At 43.3% G+C, this 21816-nt stretch overlaps 1 protein-coding gene across 3 annotated transcripts; it reads left to right on the top strand.

Moving 5' to 3' along the window:
- The first annotated feature begins 8392 nt into the window (after positions 1 to 8392).
- Positions 8393 to 19861, top strand: nocta (nocturnin a). Of its 3 annotated transcripts, XM_073486642.1 has the most exons (4): positions 8393 to 8614; positions 8777 to 8995; positions 17377 to 17673; positions 18471 to 19861. In XM_073486642.1, the coding sequence occupies exons 2-4, from the start codon at positions 8794 to 8796 to the stop codon at positions 19337 to 19339; spliced, it is 1368 nt and encodes a 455-aa protein (XP_073342743.1). In that variant the 5' UTR covers positions 8393 to 8614; positions 8777 to 8793; the 3' UTR covers positions 19340 to 19861. The 3 variants fall into 3 exon arrangements, with proteins under 3 accessions (XP_073342743.1, XP_073342742.1, XP_073342744.1); XM_073486641.1 differs by lacking the exon at positions 8393 to 8614 and having other exon boundaries at positions 8621 to 8995; XM_073486643.1 differs by lacking the exons at positions 8393 to 8614; positions 8777 to 8995 and adding an exon at positions 14252 to 15914.
- Positions 19862 to 21816: the final 1955 nt, after the last annotated feature.

Genomic DNA, 21816 nt, shown 5'->3' with positions numbered 1-21816 from the left:
CACTACATCACAGTCACATGACTTAAATGTCACCACCACTAAGCATCTTACTACACAATTACTATACAGTTTTCTAGAAACTGATCAAAAAGTTAGAGTTAGAATAGTTTGTAACTAAAGTCGGCCTGTAAAGACGGACTAGTAGATAGTCTCTGTGTTCGCTGTGATGACATCAAATGTCCTCGACAACCTCTGTAGTCTCATTTAGACACTTGTTAGCAACCGTCGTTTTTAACAAACGTGGGGTATTTACTGACATGCTTCATGTGGTAGAACAAAATGTGTAAATATCTTCAGCCTGTGGAAACCACACACCTTATTTTAGACATTTCACTAGAAACCAATTCAAAAACCTCATAGACTTTGATACGAGGAACCCAGAAGTACTAAAAATCGCTTACAAAAACATATTTCCAGGTTTTAGGAATCATTCCTGCAGCGCTCTATTGGATTTAACTTCCATCAGATTTGGTTTTGACATTTATGTTCCCTTCAGGACGAACTGTGACGACATCATCAGGACTAAATGTTTGTATGTTTTGATTTATAACGAAATACCTGTAAAACTGCTGACATGCCAAATGTTAGCAGCATCCTCCATCACCAACACAATGAAAGCCACGCTGACTAGATATGGTTCAGGGTAGTAGACACCTGTTGCATGTATGCACAGATTTACAGTAAGCAGGTCACTACATAGCATATAAATGTGTTTTACCTGCTTACCATGGATTATTATAGACATCTCAGGGAGCTCATTTAGGGTTTTCCTTTCAAACTAAGTTTAAATCTTGCCTGATCATCTGACTGCTTGTGCTTGTTTCCCTGTTGGTCATCTGGTTGTGTTGCAAGTGTGTAATGTTATCGAAAAAGAAATGACGTGATGACCAAAACCACAAAAAAAGATTGTCGTTGTAATAAACCTGTAATATCCTTTACAGTGATACACCACCTATAATCTTTGTCGCCCCCTGCAGACTTAAAAAGCTGTTAACGTTGCTTCTCTCATCCTTCACAGAGAACAGCTGTTGGTTTGGATTCCAAAACATCAACAGAAATGTCTCAAACCTCCTGCAGCAGCATCCACTCATCTGCTGCCCTTCAGTGCACTCAGTGTGTTCCACTCTAATTCAGTTGTTTAGCCAAAACAAGACTGAACATTGCTCCTGCTTGTGGCTCACACTTCTGTATAAGCTGCTGGTCATAAAGAGCTCACCCTGAACACCATTCTCATCAACATCTGGCATTTCACACACGTACAGCACTCAGCCACTGGATTTTACCAGAGCTGCATGTGGCAAAGAGGCTTCTCTTCTAACAGAGGTATGAAGCCTCTTGAGGTTTGGTTTGCGTTGCTCTTCTTTGTGTTATGCTGGGTGACCCTGGATTATGACCCTGGATTACCACTGTCCTCAACAGATTATCAAAGCGTCCGGATAGCTGAAAGTCTGAAGGTGCTGATTGGCACAGGCAAATAAAATTACCGTTCAACATAAATGTCATGTGGAGGGTTTGGATGTTTTTCCCCTCCTGGTTCATTTAACATCGGGTTGGCATTTGCTTCTCAAGCTGTTCCAACCTCTCGCAGCTTTAAATCAGAGGATGAAATGAAGATAAAGCAAAAAAAACCTCAAATATGATGAAAAATATGATGGAGGACAGAAACACAGGCTGGTTATTGGAGCGCAGCGCAGTATTGTTTCAGCATGGAGCTTTGGTGCCACCTGGTGCCCAGATGGAGGTAGGACACCTCATACTCACACTAGGGCCTGAATGTGCCCCGCCTCCTTAATCTGTACATAATAGGCAGCACTGTGGAACCTCATTAATTTATCAAAGTCATTGTCAGTGCAGTTGAGTCAAAATAAAATAGAGTTTTCATTAATTTGCGACTTTTATTTAAATGAGGTGCTAAATTCTCTTGTCTAATCCGTCTTAGCTAATATTAGCACACAGGTCCAAGCTCTGAACGTGCACGCCTGAAGAGACACAGCTCAGATCCCTACTTAAACTACATTTAGGAGGATAAAAGCCCTGCTCCGGGTAATAACCCAGACATATTACTGAGACTGGACAAATCAGTTTCTCACTAAAAATACACACACACACACACACACACACACACACAAAAAAAACATTTAACACACTTGCTTTTGCTTTTTCAGCAAGACTTTGTCAAATGAGGTACAAAACTGCTGAGGGAATGGTGCGCTGTGTTTCAGGTCTTATCATGGCTCATACATTATATGTAGATGGAAGCACGAGTCATAACCTTTCCTTCTCACATCTCCATACAGTGTGATATCAGCACCGAGCAGCAACTTCTATTTCTGTTCTGCATCACTGAGGCACTTTTGTGCAGCTCCCTGTAAAACCTCTGCATTTACACATTAATGACTCACTATGAAGATTAATTACACCGCCCAATGCTGTTCCCCTTCCTCTTCTCAGTGGACAAATCCAAGTCTATTGTGCAGATGGAGGGTTGTCTCAGACTGAACCATTTGCTGCGGGTTACTTTCCTACAGGAGTGGACAAGAATATACACTGAACTTTAAAAAAAAGGCTCTTTTTGATTTTTTTTTACCTACACCAAGGATGTTGTGTTTTCACCCATGTTGTTTGGTCGGTTTGTCAGCAGGATTTCACATAAACTACTGAACAGATCACCACCAGACTTGGATGGAGGGTGTGTCTCGGCCCAGAATAGACCTCATTAACTGTTTTCTCACTTTCTTCATTTAAAGTCTCCATGAAATAGAAAGCGAAGTGATGTTTGCTTCTATATATTCAGGTAGGGAGGAACTTGTCGAGGAGATTGATCGTTGATGTTTATAGTAGCCGATGTGAATGTGAGTTACGCCTCCCGCTATGCAGCTAAATGACAAATCCATGATCTAGGATGCAGTGTCAGGGGGCAGTTGCATCACCAGACGTAAACTCCTAGCCTATATTCACACCAGATCAGGCGTTGCTGTAAAAACGCCGGTCCTCCCATTCATTTGACTGTGGTATGATGCATCTATGCAGCAGCCCTGAAGCAAAAACCTGAAACAGAATCAACTTTTGAAGAAACACAACCTGATATCATGCTGCAGCGGCCAAGACGCCTACAGACAAAATAATCTGTATTTGATGTACCCAGATCGATGTCTGCATCTGGTTTGCAGTCTATTCTGAGAAACAGTGATATCCCAAAGCTCCTGTCATTTTGTGTCCATTTGTTTGTGTTTGCAGACAGAAAATGGGGGAAAGGCCTCCGTTGGGCGTTCTTCTTCTCTTTTGCTGTTGGCAAATTGGGCAATGTAATAACACCACCCTGCGCCAATCACCGCAACACCATATTTGTTGTGAATGCAGCCTTAGAGGGCAGGGCTGGATGGTGTTGAAGAACATGACTCTCACAGTGCTTCCCTGTCTCACCAGGTGTAACGGGGCCTTGTGGGTCAGGAAGATCATCGCATCCTTCATGGCATTCGACAGAAGTGCTACAGGTCTGTGATCACTGAGCACTGTGACGCCCTTTCTTTGGCTGGAACGATGCAGTAGGTCCTCCATAGTTTAGACACCATCACCAACCTTTTTTGTCTGAGGAACACTAAAGGTGGGACTGGTGGAGGAGGTGAGGTGCAGTGAATTGGGAAGGTCCAGCAGTGGTTGACACGTCATGAAGGGGTTGGGGGGCTGCAACCTGTCATCTGTTTCATCCTATTCCAAACCTCTTTTGTTCTGTTGGGTCCCATTTTGGCCTTAATCCCCTCTCTGTATTTCCTCTTGACTCTATCAGTTTCCTCTTTAGCTCCATTTGAACAGCCCTGAGTTCGACGCTGTCCTCACAGAGAGTGCTTCAGTTCATCATTCAATGAGAAAGAACCTCAGTATCATCCCCCATAGTCGTCCTGGACAGTAGCATCGGCAGAAACCACAGTTTGGATGGACAGAGAAAATCAGGCGGGCCGGAGTTACCCAGACCAATTACACCTGATAGCCTCTGAAACACACACTGTATGTCCAAAATCAGCCAGTGCAACTGTGGTGAATGCACCACTGTTTAATCACAAATGCTCTTGGCACTAAGACGGACATTAAGAGCATCACATCGCCTGGCACAGCACACATACACACACACACACACACACAGATGGCAGACATCAACATCAGCATAACATTTAAATATACATCCAACAAAAACTCTACCCAATAAACAATAATATTAGAACAGGCAGTAGGCGACTCCAGCTTACATGATTACAGCAGGGGGCGGTGGGACTTGGTGCTGAACACTGAAATGATTTCATTATGGTCAAACAATTCAGTCAGTTCTCTTTCAAAGGAGAGCAGAGACTGCCCCTAACCCTGAGGCCAGTGTCTCTGACAGTCCAAGAGAGTACAGCTTGTTATGCGTCGGGTGACAAGTGCTTGTAAGAGACAATTGATTTTGGGAAATGTATTAATGCCTTGTCACCAAAAGTATTTGACCGAGGCGAGGAAGCAGCAGCAGCCCCCACCTCTTGGGGCGGCTGTGGCTCAGTAGGTAGAGTGGGTTGTTCACCCATCGGAGGGTTGATGGGGCGATTCCCAGCCCCTGCAGTCTGCATGTCATGAATAATGAATAAATGCTGACTTGTGTTGTAAAGCTCTTTGAGTGGTTGCTCAGGCTAGAAAAGCACTACATAAATACGGTCAGTTTACTGTTTTAAACCTGTACATGTCTGCCTTAAGACGAATGTTCAGTTCTACAATCTGCCTGTCTAGGACATCATTCCATCAGTATTCTTAGGTCCAAGTCCTTACGGGTGATGCTTTGTCCACAGATTCAACTTGCTTATTGCCCAACTAAACTGGCAACTTCCTCTTTCAAGACTCAGTGACATTATTTTAACAGCCCTTTTCTCTTAAATCTAGTGTAGCTCTCCTTGAGCAGTTTAATCAGTGCAATCAGTAACTGAGACAGTGGAAGACTGCAGCCCTCAGTAGCAGAGTCACTCATTTCAAACAGCTTGTTGAGCGTGACTGATAGAAACACAATTTGCATTTGCTAAAGTAGAGCGTTCAGTGTGTGAATTCAGCATGAACTACTGCACTTGACCAGAAGCTCCATCAGACAAGTTTTCCTGTTACAGCTGTTGTTTGATTTCCATAAATCTAGCATATCTCTGTGACCCTGTCACGAAACAGGTTGTGTCCTGTACATCCTCAGTGCTGGGCCGCACTAAGCCTGGAACAAATGAACACTTCAGAAAATGCAGTTCATATTCAGTGTTGGGCATTTGAATATTTAAATCTGCGTCTCTGAGTGGGTGGCTGCAGGTACCCGTGCTCTGGTAGTTGCTGTGATGGGAAAAGGGCTGAGTTATTAGCCACGTTCATGTCGTTACTGCTTGACACTTATAGAGGAGAAACTGGTGCAGGAGCAGGCAGATTCCCACAGAATGCCTGACCCCCCAGTCCCCAAGTGCCCCCACTAGTGCCCAACGGGGCTGAGGTCAGGTGAATGTGGAGGAGAGTCCACAACAGCCAGGGACCCCATGGTCCCCAAATAGCTTCTACAAAGTCCACAGAATGATGGGGGAACTTGAGCTGTATTCTCCTCCTCCTCGTCCCATAATGTGTTTTTGCAACAAACTTAAGCACACTTCTTTGTTTCTCCATGATTTCTATCTTAACTTACATTAAAGAAAATAGAAAATAGGCGCCTGTTCCTCAGTGCAAAACATGGACTGAACAGGGTGGAAGAGGAGCGGCTGATCACAGTCTGCCATTTGCAAGTTTTAACTTTGTTATGTTGTATAATGACAAATAATCCCCTTGGACCTTGATTCTCTGAAGGGCTCCTTCACATTGACATACAAGAGGTCTAGGATTTTATTTCCTCTCATAGTTAACAATTAACATTTTGTTTAAATATGTAAACTGTTGAAATCTGCCATGCTAAGCTCTGTACTTACTGCACACAGGCAGCAGTGGCAGCAACAATAGTGTAGTTAAGGAATGACAAGGGAAACTGAAGGAATCTGAAGCTCGATACCATTTAGTTGATTAAAAAGCCACCACTAGATGGTGATACAGAGCCAAGACGAAAAGTCAATGAAGTACGACCCCATTAATCTAGTGTAGTGGATCAAACACAGGAATATACAAGGAAACTAAATTTCTTTAATTAAGATTTTGATGCTTTAATCAAAAGGCTCTTTGTGTGCATGTTGGAGTGCACAGCGACACACAGACCCAATGACCTCTGACCTCAAGGAGGAAGGATGTCAAGAAAGACGAGGAACAGAACTGAGATGACACGTCAGCCATCCATCCATCACCTTAGTGAATTATTCCCCTTTATGCGTTTTTGAATCATTGTCACTAACATCCATTCATTCATGCGTTTTCGTCTTGTTTGTGTTCCACTCAGTCCATCGTAGAAATCAGTGGAACAGAAGACTGCCATGATATACATGTTCTTTACATGTGGGTGTAAGCTTTTGACCACAGCTGTATGTTTAGTGGTCCTCAGTCATCATCCACGTCCCTCAGTCATTCAATAAATATCCTGAATTAAGTCATTGTGTTTTCTTTAAAACTTTCAGATATAAGACTGATTCATTGCATGTGATTAATTTTCCTCCTAATTAATTAATCAGTCGATTAATAAGTCAGTGGAGTTGCTGCCCCATACAGAAGCACAGGTAAATCCCTGATGATACTATTATTAAAGTATGGAAGTATGTACTTGTGTTTGAGCTAACGATTGTAAGTGTGTTACCAATCTAAAACACGCAACACTCGTACTGTAAGATTCAGTGAATAGTATCGCCGGCATCTTAAGCTATAGTTAAGTTATTATAAAATCTTGAAGGGGATCATATGGTAGAAAATAATGTTGATGTGGAAACCTGCACAAACAGATTTCTTAACAGAGCAGGCAGAACAGGTTACTGAATGGTTAATGTTTGGAGGACTAGTAAGTCACGATGTGTCCATGTGACTTCCCATACAGACCACTTTCAGAATAAAACGTTGGGGTTAGATAGTGCTGAGGTCATATCAGTTGTTAACCCACTGAATGAAAATGTGGATTGATATCAATGTCAGAAAAAGAGAATATGACAACATGTTCTCTCCTGTGCGGTGCATATACCAGAGCGACAATTAGCTGATGAGAGTAGTGTATGAATTAGTGCCATTTGATAAGTGAAGCTGTATATAATTAATATGTGAGGATAAGGAACAGGCCAAGAAATGTATCATGAGATATAATGTGATTTCATTTATCTAATATGACAGGTAAAAAGACTTTTAATGTCCTGGTTTTAGTCTGAATGCCAGGATTATTTTGGAAGCTTTACTCAAACCATGCGTACAGGTTATTGGCCCGCTGGCTTGATTATAGTGCCAGTTTTTTTCTCTCTCTCTTCTTTCTGCCTGGCGCTGGAGGTTTGCTAATGTGAGTTACAACAGATCAAGGTAAAAGAAAAAAAGCTCCATCAATTAAATCAAATTAGCCCAAAAAGTGCTAATCTAATAAAAGAAAAACAAAACTGCCAAAAAAATCATAGTGTGATTGATAAAAAGGAAAGAAACCCCACTGAAAATACAAAGAACAGAGATATATAGCCTAGCTGTAAAATAGCATTTTGCTGTCAAAGGGAGCTTCTGTTCTCGGTCTGTCTTAATTACTATACTTGTTATTACTGCTTGCCATGTTTTCTCTGCTTCTGTTTTCCAGCATTATGACGTACAGTATGTGCAAATATACGAAGACTTCATGTCCAGTGTACATTGTAAAACAAACCTGGAACAACTGCTCTCTGGTAATGAATAATTAACAGGGAAACAGCCATGGATGCTGACACTTTATCTGGTTATGCAACAGCTTTAAAACATTAATTTGGCCTCAACTAAGTCCAGATCAGAAGCAAACACTGCTTCCACACTCATTTCATTTGAATGTTGGCCAGAAGCAGACAGACTTTCTTCTTTTTGTTTGTGTTTTCTTTAAAAAAACTTAAACAGATACCGACTTTTGAAAATATAGTGTCAGTGAGATAAACTGTTATTTGTATCTGTGTTATCATAATAATGAAAACATTTTTTTTTTAAACTTGACCTCATGGCCAGTCACAAGACAAATGGGCTCTTTGAATGTAACCCTGTTATTTGTTTAGGTTGAAAGCTGGCAGTGTGTTGGCTGTTTTTCTGGGCAAGGTGACATAATGTGAGAAGGATGTAGGGAGTGCAGTGTAGGGAACATGCGTGTAGGGACGTGCTGGTGACGTCAGAGCCGGATGTGCTTGCATCATTCCTGTGCTTAAGCGCACTGAAAGCTGATTGGCCTGTTTGTGGAAAGGTAACGCCCCGTTCTCGCAGGATTCCGTCTCTTCGGTACAAGTATCAGTGCGGCACGAACCACTGGTGACAGGAGGGGGACAACTGTATGTAGCTTTTTTAAATTTAGCCTTTCGTTCGTTTGCGGAGGAGAATAAAACAGATAGATAACTTTCAACGCAGCCTGTTCGCTTTTCATAGTATATAGTCAGTTTTAAAGTGTTTCCGTGACCTCGCTAAAGCATTCCGGACCAGCCCATCGTTGGCCGCCCCCTCGGTGCCGGTGTTCCGTGATGTAAGTTGTGCCGGCTTTCTGTGGCCTTCAAACAAACACAGAAACCCAGCGGGTCCAGTGAGGAGGGAACATTCTCAGGCTTTGTTCGGATCAATGGCCCGGTGTGGTCGGTACAGGTAACAGACAGCGGCCCGGACTAACTTCCACTTGTTCCTCTGTCAGACTCGGTGAACTGAAGCATGAATCCAGCTCGTCGCTGTTCGGCTTTATTCGGACAGCTATGTGCGTCCTCGCGGGGGGGACCGACAGCCAGGAGATCGTTCTCACCGGGAGCAGTGTCAGCCGCGGCGGGGACACGGTACTGTCACCCTGGTGTGGTCGCGGGAGGGGGAGTCAAAGGGACCTGTCCGAGCGGAGCACCCACCGCTGGGGCGGCAGCAGGTACTGTACACGTCACTATTTCAACCATTGTTCAACAAGTCATACTTTAACTCGAGTCGGCCTTTCTACCAAACTCAGTACGCTTACTCATCAGTCTGACGTGTCACCCTCCACTAAAGGTGGTTTCTAAAGCAGGCCTCGTCATCCTGAAACTACCCACACAGCACCTAACACAAGCTCCTCGTCGGGGTTTTAACCATATGAAGGCCCCAGAGAGTCGAAAGATTCCCAGGTGTTTTGTGGACTGACAGTGATATGAAGTAACAAACCGGGCAGAGTCAACACTGTTCTCATCCCACATGTGAGGCTGCTGATGTACCGGCCTCGGCTGACCTCTGGCCCATGTACAGCACATGGAGCCCTCTCACTCTTTATATAAACTAAATACATCTGAAGCAAAAGGTTGATGGTCATGAAGGAGGGTCAGTATTTGTGGACAGCGCAGAATAATCCTTACATGTGTCATTTCCTGGTCTGTTAGTCATCTTCTGGACATTCATTTACTGCACAGCTTTGATATCTAAATTACGATATAGAAGCTTTTTCATGAAATGGAGCTTCCTTCTTCAAAAACCCTCCGTCTGTCTGGTCCAGGACTAAACGCACTGACACAGTGGGCTGTATCTAACTATTATTTTCAATACGGATTAAACTGTCATCTTTTATTTTTTCTTCCAATGTTGTTTTTTTGTGACCAACAGTACAAATCCCAAAGGTATAACAGAGAGAGAAAAACCAGAACTCCTCATATTCAAAGCCTGGAACCAGCCAGTGCTGGATACAGTAAATGTCAAACACTTGCGCTGATTATGCATGGTAGACCTTTTCTGTCATTCAGTTGATAAAATGTCAGAAAATGTTTCCCAGATCTGAAGATGACATTTCCATGTCCTTCCTAGCTCTACTTCAATTTACATATACATAAAACAGAACAAATCCTCACTTTAAACCTAAAACCAGCGAAGTGGTTTATAAGATCAAAACTGTTCATCCGTTAACATTTTTGTTAATTAACTTTCTGTCAAATCCTTTGGTTAAATAATTGATTGAGGTCTATGTTGGCCATTAATTAGCATGTGTCAGGTACACACTGTACCTGCTTATCTTTGGAGAGCAGAACATCTACTAACAGTCTGTAACTTTACCCTATTGACCTGCCAACCAACCACTGAGTTCCTTGGAGTTTCTATAGGTGGTGCTCTCTTTTTTATGTCTTCAGCCACGGCGGCTGACACTGCTCCTGATCACTAACCAGTTCTATTTATTCCCTCTCTAAAACTGCGTCACAGGATGTTCGTGATGTTCTCACTTGAAGCTCTTAAGCAGGTACCTCTGTGTGGTAATCTGTTGCAGCAGCCTCACTTTCCTTCCTGCCACTGCAAACCATGACACTGCACTACTTATCTCACTGCATTTAGTGCTACATTTAACTGGCGGACAAACCGGCTGATCGGGCGTAATTATGGAGTTCATCCTGGTGCTGAGGTGTTAATGATTTTCCTGGTTACTTTAACTGTAGAGAAATGATTATGCACCACCATCTTACAATACAAAGGCTTTATTGCCCTCAAAGATAAGGTGATTTTGATGTTTCTAGCAGACACTATAAAGACATGTTTATGTTTCAAAGGGCAGCTGATTTAGGTCAATATTGAGGGTTAAACTTATGTAACAGTTTGACATAATATTTTGCGAAGCTTTTTGCTTTACTGAATCTGATTCTAATATCAAATCTGCTTCACAGTTACAGGCAAGCTTTCAGATCCCTCTACCGCTTCTTTACGGGTTAGCCTTGTTCAGTCCAGTTCAGTTCTTTACATGTTGGAACAGTTATTTTTGCATTTCTATCATCAAAATTTGTGCATGTTACCAAAAGAGCTGTTCTGTACAGTCCTGTTTTTTTTGTCACCCCTCTGTTGAGGAACGTAGCACTAATAATCCGACAGGTGGAGTTAAAACACTGCAGCCCACTGATTGGTCAGTCAGAACAACCAGAGTCCCCCTCCTCAGCGCTTTGAAGTCGGATCTCACTTCCTGCTTTTATCAGCTGTGTTCTGTCTCACTGCCTGCAGCCTTTTCCAAAACAACAAGGCACACTCACTCATACTCGGCAGTCTGTACCGTGCCAAAGAACATTTGATCCCCAGAGTCCAGTTTGTTTGACTTGTGTGAGCGCTCTGTACTGTGCTTAAGTACACTGCCTTGGGCCTGGCACGGTTAGAAGAGGTGTGAGTACGGTTGCTCATGCATGAGCACAAGTACAGGTACAATCTATGTACAAGAGGTAACTTTGGCCCGGAGCAATGTGAGTGCAGGCCAGCAGGGGACTGGGGAGGAGAAATCATCGTGCTTCAACATGGTACAGAGCAACTGGGCCAAGTATGAGTGCGCCCTCAGTCAATAGAGCGCTGGACTGAAGGCAAAATTAACGGAAACTGACTACTCTAGCTATTAGCAAACAGTTGCTTATTTAGAAATCCAGCAGACACAGAGCAACATTATCATTCATTTGGAGTTGTGTTTTTGTTCACCTGAAGAATGGAAGTCTAATATTTACACTCTTTTAGCTCTGTTTTTGGTCTCCATCAACTCATGAGAAAAACATCTGTCTCTTAAGCTGCTGAATGCTCCACTGTGTTCACCAGCTAGTCTCTAACTGCCTGCAGACTCTGATTATAATTCTGAGGATATAATGTAGGTTCATCACTACAAACAACTCCTCTCACATCGTCACATTATCTTAACGTGTCATCTGATTCATGGTGATTATATAGATTGTAGCTGCTTTGAAGACGCTGACCCCTGAAATTGCTGTGACCCAATCAGCCAAACAGTTTCAGTCGAGACGACTTGTCTCTCTGTTGGACTTTAACACACAGTCTACTCACAGTGGTTATACAGAGCAGTGCTGTCTGCCCTTGCAAAAAATCTGCTGCCATGGAAGGTCATTGGCTTTCAGAGAAGAAGTATTGTCAGGTATCTACAGCTGCTATGACCTGCCATTGTTGATGAGTGTCGTTGAAAACGGTGAAAGTGAGTCTGCTACCTAAATGTTGTGAATGAGGAGAGATGACAGGTTCTGTAAGGATATAATCAGATGGGAACCGGATCCAAAATGAGACCCAACCATAATTCTGTCAGTATTTTATAAGCCTTCAATTTGACATGCAATGTGTATGAAAGCATGGAATTATATCACCTTCTGGAGGAAAGCCTGTTTTTAAAAAAATGATAGCCTTCATAAACATTCAGGAACCAGCGTTTGGATAGAGGCTTAAAGGTTGAATGCTTGTATATTTTAGGAACTGTCACAAGAAACAGGTCAGGTCTCTAGTCTCATGACTGTGGTCAGGTCATAGCCGCGCACACACACACACACGCACCTGCATACTCATGCACATTCCCACATGGTTTGGGTTAGCAGCAAAGTGGTGCCTTAAATTAGCCACTTTAATAGTTTCTGTGTTTGAGGCCTCTGGAGGCTCACACTCTTAATTTAACTCCATACAGATCTTTACTGGCCTCCATCTCTAATGGGATTGGTCAGGCCCAGTTACATAAGCATCCAGTAAAGAAGCCAGGGGTCAAGGGTGAATGCATAGGATCAGTGAGGCCTGTACAAGCTTCCATTCACAAGTTAAATCTTTTGAGGTAGCTTTGCGGTGTCGATGCAACAGCACTCAAACTGAAGCAGAAAACTTTTCTGATGACTGTTTGAATAAAGTATAGGCAGATATTATTAACACATCTGCCTGGTCAGATGTGGAGAACAATAGCACATTTTTGTAAATGGTCAGTATTAGAGATGTAAGTAATGATTATTGAAGGTTGTCCATATCATCCTGTACCAGTGTGTCAGTCTGTCTTTGTTTCAGGGGAATTCAGCAGTTCCACAGACAGCTCAGTGTGTCATTAACAACACATATATACAGGACAATCCCTCATTCATTTTTCACTCTGTATCACTTAATCTAATATGTCACAGGTAGTACACTTAATTGGCAAGTGGTTGCCAGTGTAGAGGAGACGATGACCTGGAATTTGATCTGTGTGTGTGCGCGCGTGTGCGCGTGTGTACGTCTGTGTGTGTGTGTGTCTGTGTGTGTGTGTCCCTAAGCTTCACACACACACACTTGTGAAAGAAGTTTTTGAGGGCCACAATCAGATAAATGACTTACATGAGTGTCATAATTTGATCCAATTGGTCCAGTTAAATTTGGAAAGTCGAGAAGAGCCACATGATTGAATCATTTAATCTCTATTCAAGTTAGCCGGCTCAGTTGGCGGAAGTATCTAGTGCACATGCTCTATGGGCCACACAACACGAATGATCTGGGTAATTTAATAGCGGGGAAGTCGAGCTTTTTTGGCTTCAAAGTGCCACTGAGCAGCTTTCATAGGAACGAACGGGGCTCCACCTTAAATGCTGTATCCAGGTTTTAATGAAACATCATTGGAAATACCCTGGTGTAGACTACATTGGCAGAATTTCTGAGTATGCGGTGGAAACTTACTGCATATACTCAACCGTCCCAGAACGCATTGCGCCTGTTCAGACTGAACAGCGTGTGAGACAAACAGTTCAAGCATCACACTGGAGTCTTTATTTACAATATTTATTTTATCACTAACTCCAACCTCACTCCTGACTCTTTCCTGTCTCAATCGGCTCAGCTCAGCAGCCTGCTCTTCTCCTTGTCAGTGAATACCCAATCAGCTTTCTGGCGTAGTTTTGATGTTATTGGTCATCAGTTGACTTTCTTAATATTGCTGCTCTCTCATCACCACCAAATGACTAGGGATGGGGTGTTCTAATCCACTTATTGAATCTGAATCTGAACCAATTTTATCACATGTTTATAGGTTTGTCACATTTCTGAACTCATTTTCCATTTTGCTCAGAGGCAATACTTTTATCAATGGATTAATCCACATTCAGTGTGCTGGTGATTATTTCTGGCGGCAGTATTAGACGACAGTGTGTGTGTTCATGGTACTGAAGGAACATGTCAGCCGGTGCAACAGAGTGGCTCACTGACGTGTTTCTAATAGTTTTACACAACAAAAGAAGTCTATAGTACAGAGGAAGAAGACAACAATACTTGTATGGAGAGCCTTTTATTGATTGTTTGGATCTTTCCACACGGTTTACAGTAAGAAGAATATAGAATATAACCAGAGTTGTTTTGCTACTTGCTGGTGGCAATTTTTGAACCAGGACATACTATGAATGAAGAAAGAACACATAAAGTAGTGGGAATTCCTTTCCCTTCCTCACAGTTCATTGCTGACTGTCATTTCCAGTCTCCTCTGCGGATTGCCTACACTGCAGATCTCTCATTCTGAGTCTATAGTGTGTGTGTGTGTGTGTGTGGGGAGAAGGAGGTATTCTTGAATAGGCCAGTCAGTGACGGCAACACATCCTTGGTCTGGCTGCCACAGCAGCAGTCAGAGGGACAGTCTCATGAGAGTCACACTGTTTGTCATCAGCTCCCACTCAGTGCAGCTGTGCAGACTGAGTGAAGGAACAAGAGCGGGGGGGGGGCGACTGGCACGGCTAAAGGAAGAGCGTTAGCTGGATAACCAGTGGATCGACTGAAAACTGTGTATGTGTGTTTCCTCCATCCACTCTGTCCAATGTGAGTATCTGTCAGTGTTGTGTGTTCTAGTTACATCTTGTCCTGTCACTGCTGATCCCCTCTGATAGAACAGATGGAATGCAAGTCGACTGATGACTTTGTAGAACTGATCAGCATCCAGACTTTAGGAATGCACATGCTAACTCTGTGTGAATGATGAAGTTGAAGGACGGGGACGATGATGGGCTTGTTCATGATTAAGGTAGATGAAATCGTCCCATTGTTTACAGCAACAGGATGTAGCCTGACTTATATCCCAGAAACACTGCCTGTAAATGTTCCGTTTTCATGAACACAGTGTCAGAGTGGAGCTCCGACAGATGTCTGGTGGTTATGAGGCCACAGGTAGTCATGGTGTTTGCACTGTGTTGTACTGAGAGGTTCAGCTGGTGGTGTGGCTCAGTGGATCAGATGCCAAACTTTCGTGAACTCGTGACTTTTGCCAGCCGTCTGCACAAATCTTCCACTCTCTTACTTCAACGGATGATCTCGTTTTCATAGAGACAGCGGTGTGTACACGGAGGGGAGGGGCTGTGTGTGTGAGACGTGTGAGTGACGGAGAGACGGAGGGAGAGCAGGGAAAGGAAATGCAGCTGAACGAATATGCTGCATTTTTAAGTGTGGCGGTCGGTGTTGATTCTGTGGCGCACCGCCACGAATTAGTCAATGTGTGGGAAACACTGCACTTGATGAAGTTAATCAACACAATACTCTCTCTCACACACACACACACACACACACACACACACACACACACACACACACACACACACACACACACACACACACACACACACCAAATAAACACCCGCTCGCCCCTATAGCCTGGCCCTCCTTTCTCTTCTTCATCTTCCTTTTCCCTCTAAAGATTCTTCTGGTTCTTCAGTCAGCATCTCTCTTCACTACAGCTACTGTGATAATGAAGAGAGTTCATTGGTCCTCCAGTCCCTCCCCCCTCCCTCTCTGTCCGTCTGAGACAGGCTTACGCTGTCTTCCAGCTCTCTAGAGGTCATTCTGTCACCCAGTGAGCGAGCGAGGGAGGCAGGGAGGGAGGGAGGGAGGTGAGAACTGATGATTCAGAGAGAGGGAGAAAGACGTACTGGTGGATGAGACAGATAAAGAATGAGTCACAATGTGGAGAGAGGCACTCAGCTATGCAGAGGAAGAGGATAAAAGAGAAGAGGCAGGAGTGAAGGACACACAGAGAGGTGGATTGTCCTGGTCCTCAGGCGTAGTAGGAGGGAAGGAGGGAAGCTTTTGAGCACACATGGAGGCCACGGGTAAGACATATATACTACACAGCTGTATATAACATGTGGAGTAGTAGTGCAGAGGCAGGTAACAGTGAGGACGTGAAAGGTGAAGGTGTAACTGTTACTGTTACTGTTCATACCTGGTGTCAACCTCCGTCCTGACTGATCCCATGTCAAGTGGACCGGTACAGTACACGTGACACTTTGCCTGTACTAAAAGCCAGAATTCCTGGCAGTCGATGGTTTTATACACGCTTGTGTTGTATTTCAGCTCCTATTCTCTTTTAGTTTGTTGCTCGTAAAGCAAGTAACGAGCCACAAGTATAAGTTAGAACTTCTGGAACGAGCCAAAGTTAACTTGGGCCAAAATCTCACAGCAGGGATTAGCTGTGAGTCAGAAACGAATCACAATCATTGTATTGTTTGCCTTGTGTGAAGAGAGGCAGTGAGAGACTGTTGAGCTTTTTCTGTTTCATGACTGTCTCTGTGATCTCTCCTCCCTCCTCCTTCTGACTGTTGTTATTCAGAACCAGTCTGCTCAAGACAGCTATCCTGGTCATCATGTGACAGATTGTGTCAAACTGGCATATGATACTGTCTCATACTGAACCAAATCACAATTTTACTGTGGCAGGCTTTGTTGTGATGAAATTTGTAGTTTATACCTGTAGTGGGCAATGTTTCACATCGATAAGCAGGACTGACTTTATGGTACTATTGGGCAATGAAGAGTAAATAGAAATATTGTGATAATTGCATCTGCATAATGAGGTACCTTGATTTGTGAAAGATTTTACTGGTCTAGCCAAAAACATTTCTATCAGGGTGTTTTATCTGTTACCAGTGACTCAGATGATTTGTATCAAGATGAATCACATTATTAAAACCACATATTGTGATAGTGTAGAGCCCAGTTTTTGAAATGTCTGATTATCTAATTCAAACCTAAAACAGAAACTTAATAAAAACTAAAAATGAATTTCAGTATAATGTGACTTTGTTGTAGACGGACATGTAGGGCTGCTAACCTTAAAATGAGATGAATGTCCAGTCGGTGTCCTCTCCTAAACTTGTATGTACTGGACTGTTTGGACTGTCAGCACGTTGCTGAGTGGTCTGAACAAATGTTTGTCAGAATGTTCTGAAACTTGAACTGTCCAAAATAACCACAATAGCAACAAAACCTTTGTCCTGTCTACAGTAGTCTGTTGACATGTCTTTATTTATGTTGGCAGTAAAGGTGCAGAGTCTCTTAGTTCAACTGTTTTCAGAAGAGGGCTGATAACCAGAGAACACGTGGTGCTGCTGTTTAAGTCCAAAGAAGTTCTTCTGCAAGAAGAAATGACCCAATCTTCTTCTTACAAAGGAAAACTTGAATATACAAGTTGTCCAAGTCAATACACTCTTTCACACACTGACAGTCTTGGTCTGGTATCACCGTTAATGTTACAAACTTCACATAATTCTCCTTTTGTTTTCTCTCCATCAGTTTGTCCAATGGGTGGCAGCAGTAGCAGCAGCAGGTTGTTTGGTACATTGGCCCAGTCACTGAACAGCGCCCCCCTAACACAGCCAGACCGGTACCTGGAGGAGAACCCAGACCAGGACCTGGACCAGGACCTGGCAGAGATTGACCCGGACCAGCTGCTCAGAGAATGCGAGGAAGCCCTGCAGAGACGTCCGGCCAGACCACACCGGGATCTGGTCTATCCCAACAGCATGGCACCCTGCCCCCACATGCACAACCCACCCATACGGATCATGCAGTGGAACATACTCGCACAAGGTAGAGATCTGTGGAGGACTCCAGTAACATATAGAAGTTTAGAAGCTGCATTCAAATTCAGTGACCAGACTGTCCACTAGAAGGATTGAGATAACATTCATTGTCCCCAGTAGATGAACCCTGATGTCTTAGGTGATTTGTGGTTTTGACTGAAATATCTCAACAACTACTGGATGGAATGCCATTAACTTTGGCTCATACATTAATGATCTGTTTGCGATTAAAAATGTATATAGTTTGTTAATTCTTTAACCTCCAGCTCCATCAGCAGGTCAAAACTATTTTGCAAAACTGACCATTTCTCTAACCAGAGTAACCTAACCCAACCAGAGTATGGCTTGCTCTGATTAAACAGTACATTTATTGTGGCCCACTGACTCCTGATCAGATTTATTCTGTTTTTTTCAATGCAAAGAAGGCGCATATAAGTCGAGCTCTTTTCTCGCCTTGTCCCATCAAAGAACTTGTTTGATGTATTTAGCAAGTAGTACCAGGACCACAAGGCTGTCGTGGCTTTCATCAGACAAAAAGGATAGGGGCAAGCCAATCAGGGGCCAAGTAGCAGGGCGATTACGATCGGCTGTTAATCCCACCTACATTTAGGGGATGGTAGCTGCAGTGGAAAACAGAGTGGAGAAAAGAAAAACCCTGTACCCTGTAGTTCAAACAGCATTTGTGCTTAGTGCTTATTAGCACGCAGATATTAGCATTTTGTCAAAAGCAGTGCTGGTCAGCCTCACAGAGCTGCTAGCATGGCTGTAGACTCATCTTGTAAATCTCTCTCTCATTATATGCAGCTCTTGGTGAGGGGAAGGACGGCTTCATCCGCTGTCCACTGGACGCTCTCAAGTGGCAGGAGAGGAAGTACTTGATCCTGGAGGAAATCCTTACCTACCGCCCTGACATTGTGTGTCTACAAGAAGTGGACCACTACTATGACACTTTTCAGCCAATCATGGCCAGCCTGGGTTACCAGGGCAGCTTCCTGGCCAAACCCTGGTCCCCCTGTCTGGATGTAGAGCAGAATAACGGTCCTGACGGCTGCGCTCTGTTCTACCGCCGCTCACGCTTCTCCCTGGAGGCTACAGCTCACCTACGGCTGTCGGCCATGATGCTGCCCACCAACCAGGTCGCCATCGTCCAGACGCTGAACTGCCAGGTAACGGGTCAGCGATTGTGCGTGGCCGTCACTCATCTGAAAGCTCGTAGCGGCTGGGAGAGGCTGCGGAGTGCACAGGGTGCCGACTTGCTGCAAAGTTTACGCAGCATAACGTCCCGTAGAGGCAGCAATGGCCAGAGCCAGGCTGTGCCAGGCGGCGTCCCTTTAGTAGTGTGCGGGGACTTCAATGCAGAGCCCTCAGAGGATGTTTACCGACGCTTCAGCTCCTCCCCCCTCGGCCTGAACTCTGCATACAAGCTGCTGAGCTCTGACGGACAGAAAGAGCCGGCCTACACCACGTGGAAGATCCGGCCCTCTGGAGAGAGCTGCAGCACTCTGGATTATATCTGGTATACCCATGATGCTTTGAGTGTGGAGTGCCTGTTGGACATCCCCACAGAGGAGCAGATCGGCCCAGACCGCCTCCCCTCCTACCACTACCCCTCTGACCATTTATCACTGCTCTGTGACATCAGATTCAGGGAGGAGCCCTATAGGTTGATGTAGACAGCCTGGACCAAAAGCAGAACTGAGTGAGTGGACTGCCTGTTCAGAAACACTTTCACTTTACAGTAAATCAGAGAGGAAAGTCAACGTGACATCACCACAAAGCCAGTAGACAGAGGGCGGAGTCAAACCTGAGACTGACACGAACCAAAACAAGCCTGCATCACTTCCTGTAAGGACGCTCTCATCTGAACAGGAACACCAGACGCTGTGACATCGCTGCTGTTGGGTTTGATCCACTGAATTGTAAACAGCTGAGAGGTTTCTGTGATTATTTATTGTTTCCAATACGTACATAAGACTATTATCACTTATTGTTTTTAAATTATTCTTTATACTTTGTATCAGTTGGTGATGAGCAGCTCCTCTTGGAGTGTTTGAAACTAATTTATTTTGCATTGAATTAATCCTCCATGGTTCTTCAGTTTGACTTTGGTGATCATGACAGTGTTGTTGCTGTGACTACACTGAACGTGAGGAGAAATGTTAATATATTAAATAAAGTCCTTATTTTTACTCTTATTGTTGTAGTACTGTTTACTGATGATGAATAATGCTGTTTTTAATTTCAGCGCTCACACAGGAACAGGCTGAAGCCACTTGTGTTATGTGTTTGGTACGTAGGATTGATCAAGTGAAGACTGCTGTTAATGAACACTTCACACACATTCTCTGTAGTACATAAACTATATGGCCAAAAATATCTGGACACCTCTTTCACCCGGGGCAGTTTTTTCTGGTTTGTTCATATTACAATTATTTATTCAAACAGGGATGGTTATTAAGAGCAAGCTCTCTTTTGCAGTGATGCCCACATATAAAAACTGTAAAAACACATTTGCAATGCATAAAAAGCAACAGAGATCGCATGATTTCAAATGAAACATCTACATTCTCAATGCTCACTGTCTGTTGAAGGAGATTTCAAGTGATAAAAATGGATTAAAACATCTACGGTCACACTGCTCTGTATCTGAGGAAGGTTTAAATTGATCCAAAGGGATAAGCTCCTCTGTTTTAAGAGTCTTTGTAGGTTGTTCCAAGTGGAGGCAGGAGAATGCATATACATTACATCATTGTAGTCCGTCACAGATAAAAGTGTTGACTGCACTATATGCTTTCTGTGGTTTTGGCTAATAGATGTCTTATTTCTATAGAAAAATGTCAGTTTTGCTTTTAAGGACGTGTTCTTCAGTATGTTTCCTCTAAAGCACAGCTTGTCATCCAGCCAGCAACCCAGGTGTTTATAAGAGGTAACTGTTTCAATGAGTGTCCCATTAAAAGTAGTGATATATATTTAAGTTGAACTGTCAGTTTTCTAGAGAACAGCCTGCATTCTGTTTTATCTGGGTTCAACAGTAATTCAGTCAAGTAAAGTTTGCTATACAGAACCAAAATCAGAATGCAAGTTTTAAACTGCCTGGCCGACTGAGTGCAATGTTGTACATAAAATGCCATGGCCCTGGACAGATGAATTGTACAGTTTCTCACTTTTTCACCAAATTTGTTAATAAGAATTGAGATGTGGTCCTAGAGTAGAACCCTGTGGCACACCTCCATCAACAGCCATACGACTGGACTGACTGTCTTTTAACACTGTGATCATTTGCAAACTGTTACAAGATGTTTCATCAAAACTAATTGATTTCAGGTGTTTCAAAAGAATTTGAGGACCAACTGTAGCGGAGGCTTTAGATAAATCAATAAAAAAGGAAACACAGTCATGCTTACTATCCAATGTACTGGTGACATCACTGAAGACGAGTGATGCTGCTGTCACAGTACTGTGGCCCATCTAAAACCTGATTGAGTGCTGAGATAAAACAATGTTAAATACTTAAACCAGACATGAGCTTTGAAATGAGTTGATAAATATTAAGATCATTGGTCTGACCTCCTTATACACGATGGTAAGATGTTAGGCCCTCTTCCAGAGGTCAGGGATGCGCTCTCTCACCACAGTGTTCAACTTGTGTTATAATGCTGAGGTCATGATATGATATCTAAGAGTGTGGCCTTTCCTGTATTGTTTGGATTCGTTTTTTTAAAAATTATCAGAGGGGCTGATCAACCAGTCAGTGTTCGTATCACCAAGGATAAGATCTGAATCATCACAGCAAATCAAATAATTAATCCATCACAACCACAGGTGAACACGCAATAGTTTGATCTAAGGCTGCACAAATTAATCAAAAACAGTATGGCAGAGAGCGATGTCCAAACAGTGCAGAGCTGCAGAGACGTCCTGGCCGACAGATCTTCTTCTCCAGCTGGAAGAAAACATGTTTGTTTGATACAGACACCAACAATCATCATGACTTTCAGTTTTTTTCAGTAAAAAAGTGTCATTATATGTCAGACAATTTTAACCATATTTAGCAGCCCTAATTTAGACAGTAGTCTTCTACTTTGCCTTAACAGTTAGTGTTTTTTCCTTTCCTGTTTCAACGTGACACTGCACAAAGACAGTCCCAAAA

The sequence above is a fragment of the Pagrus major genome, chromosome 18, assembly GCF_040436345.1.
Source record: "Pagrus major chromosome 18, Pma_NU_1.0".
Classification (NCBI taxonomy): Eukaryota; Metazoa; Chordata; class Actinopteri; order Spariformes; family Sparidae; genus Pagrus; species Pagrus major.
This window is presented reverse-complemented; position numbering and strand designations above follow the sequence as displayed.

What these genes read in the sequence shown, in the direction of transcription:
- nocta (XM_073486642.1), top strand. Translation starts at nt 8,794, where the DNA reads ATGAATCCAGCTCGTCGCTGTTCGGCTTTATTCGGACAGCTATGTGCG. An exon ending in CACCGCTGGGGCGGCAGCAG is followed by an intron (nt 8,996 to 17,376) that starts GTACTGTACACG and finishes TCTCTCCATCAG; the next exon opens with TTTGTCCAATGGGTGGCAGC. An exon ending in GTGGAACATACTCGCACAAG is followed by an intron (nt 17,674 to 18,470) that starts GTAGAGATCTGT and finishes CATTATATGCAG; the next exon opens with CTCTTGGTGAGGGGAAGGAC.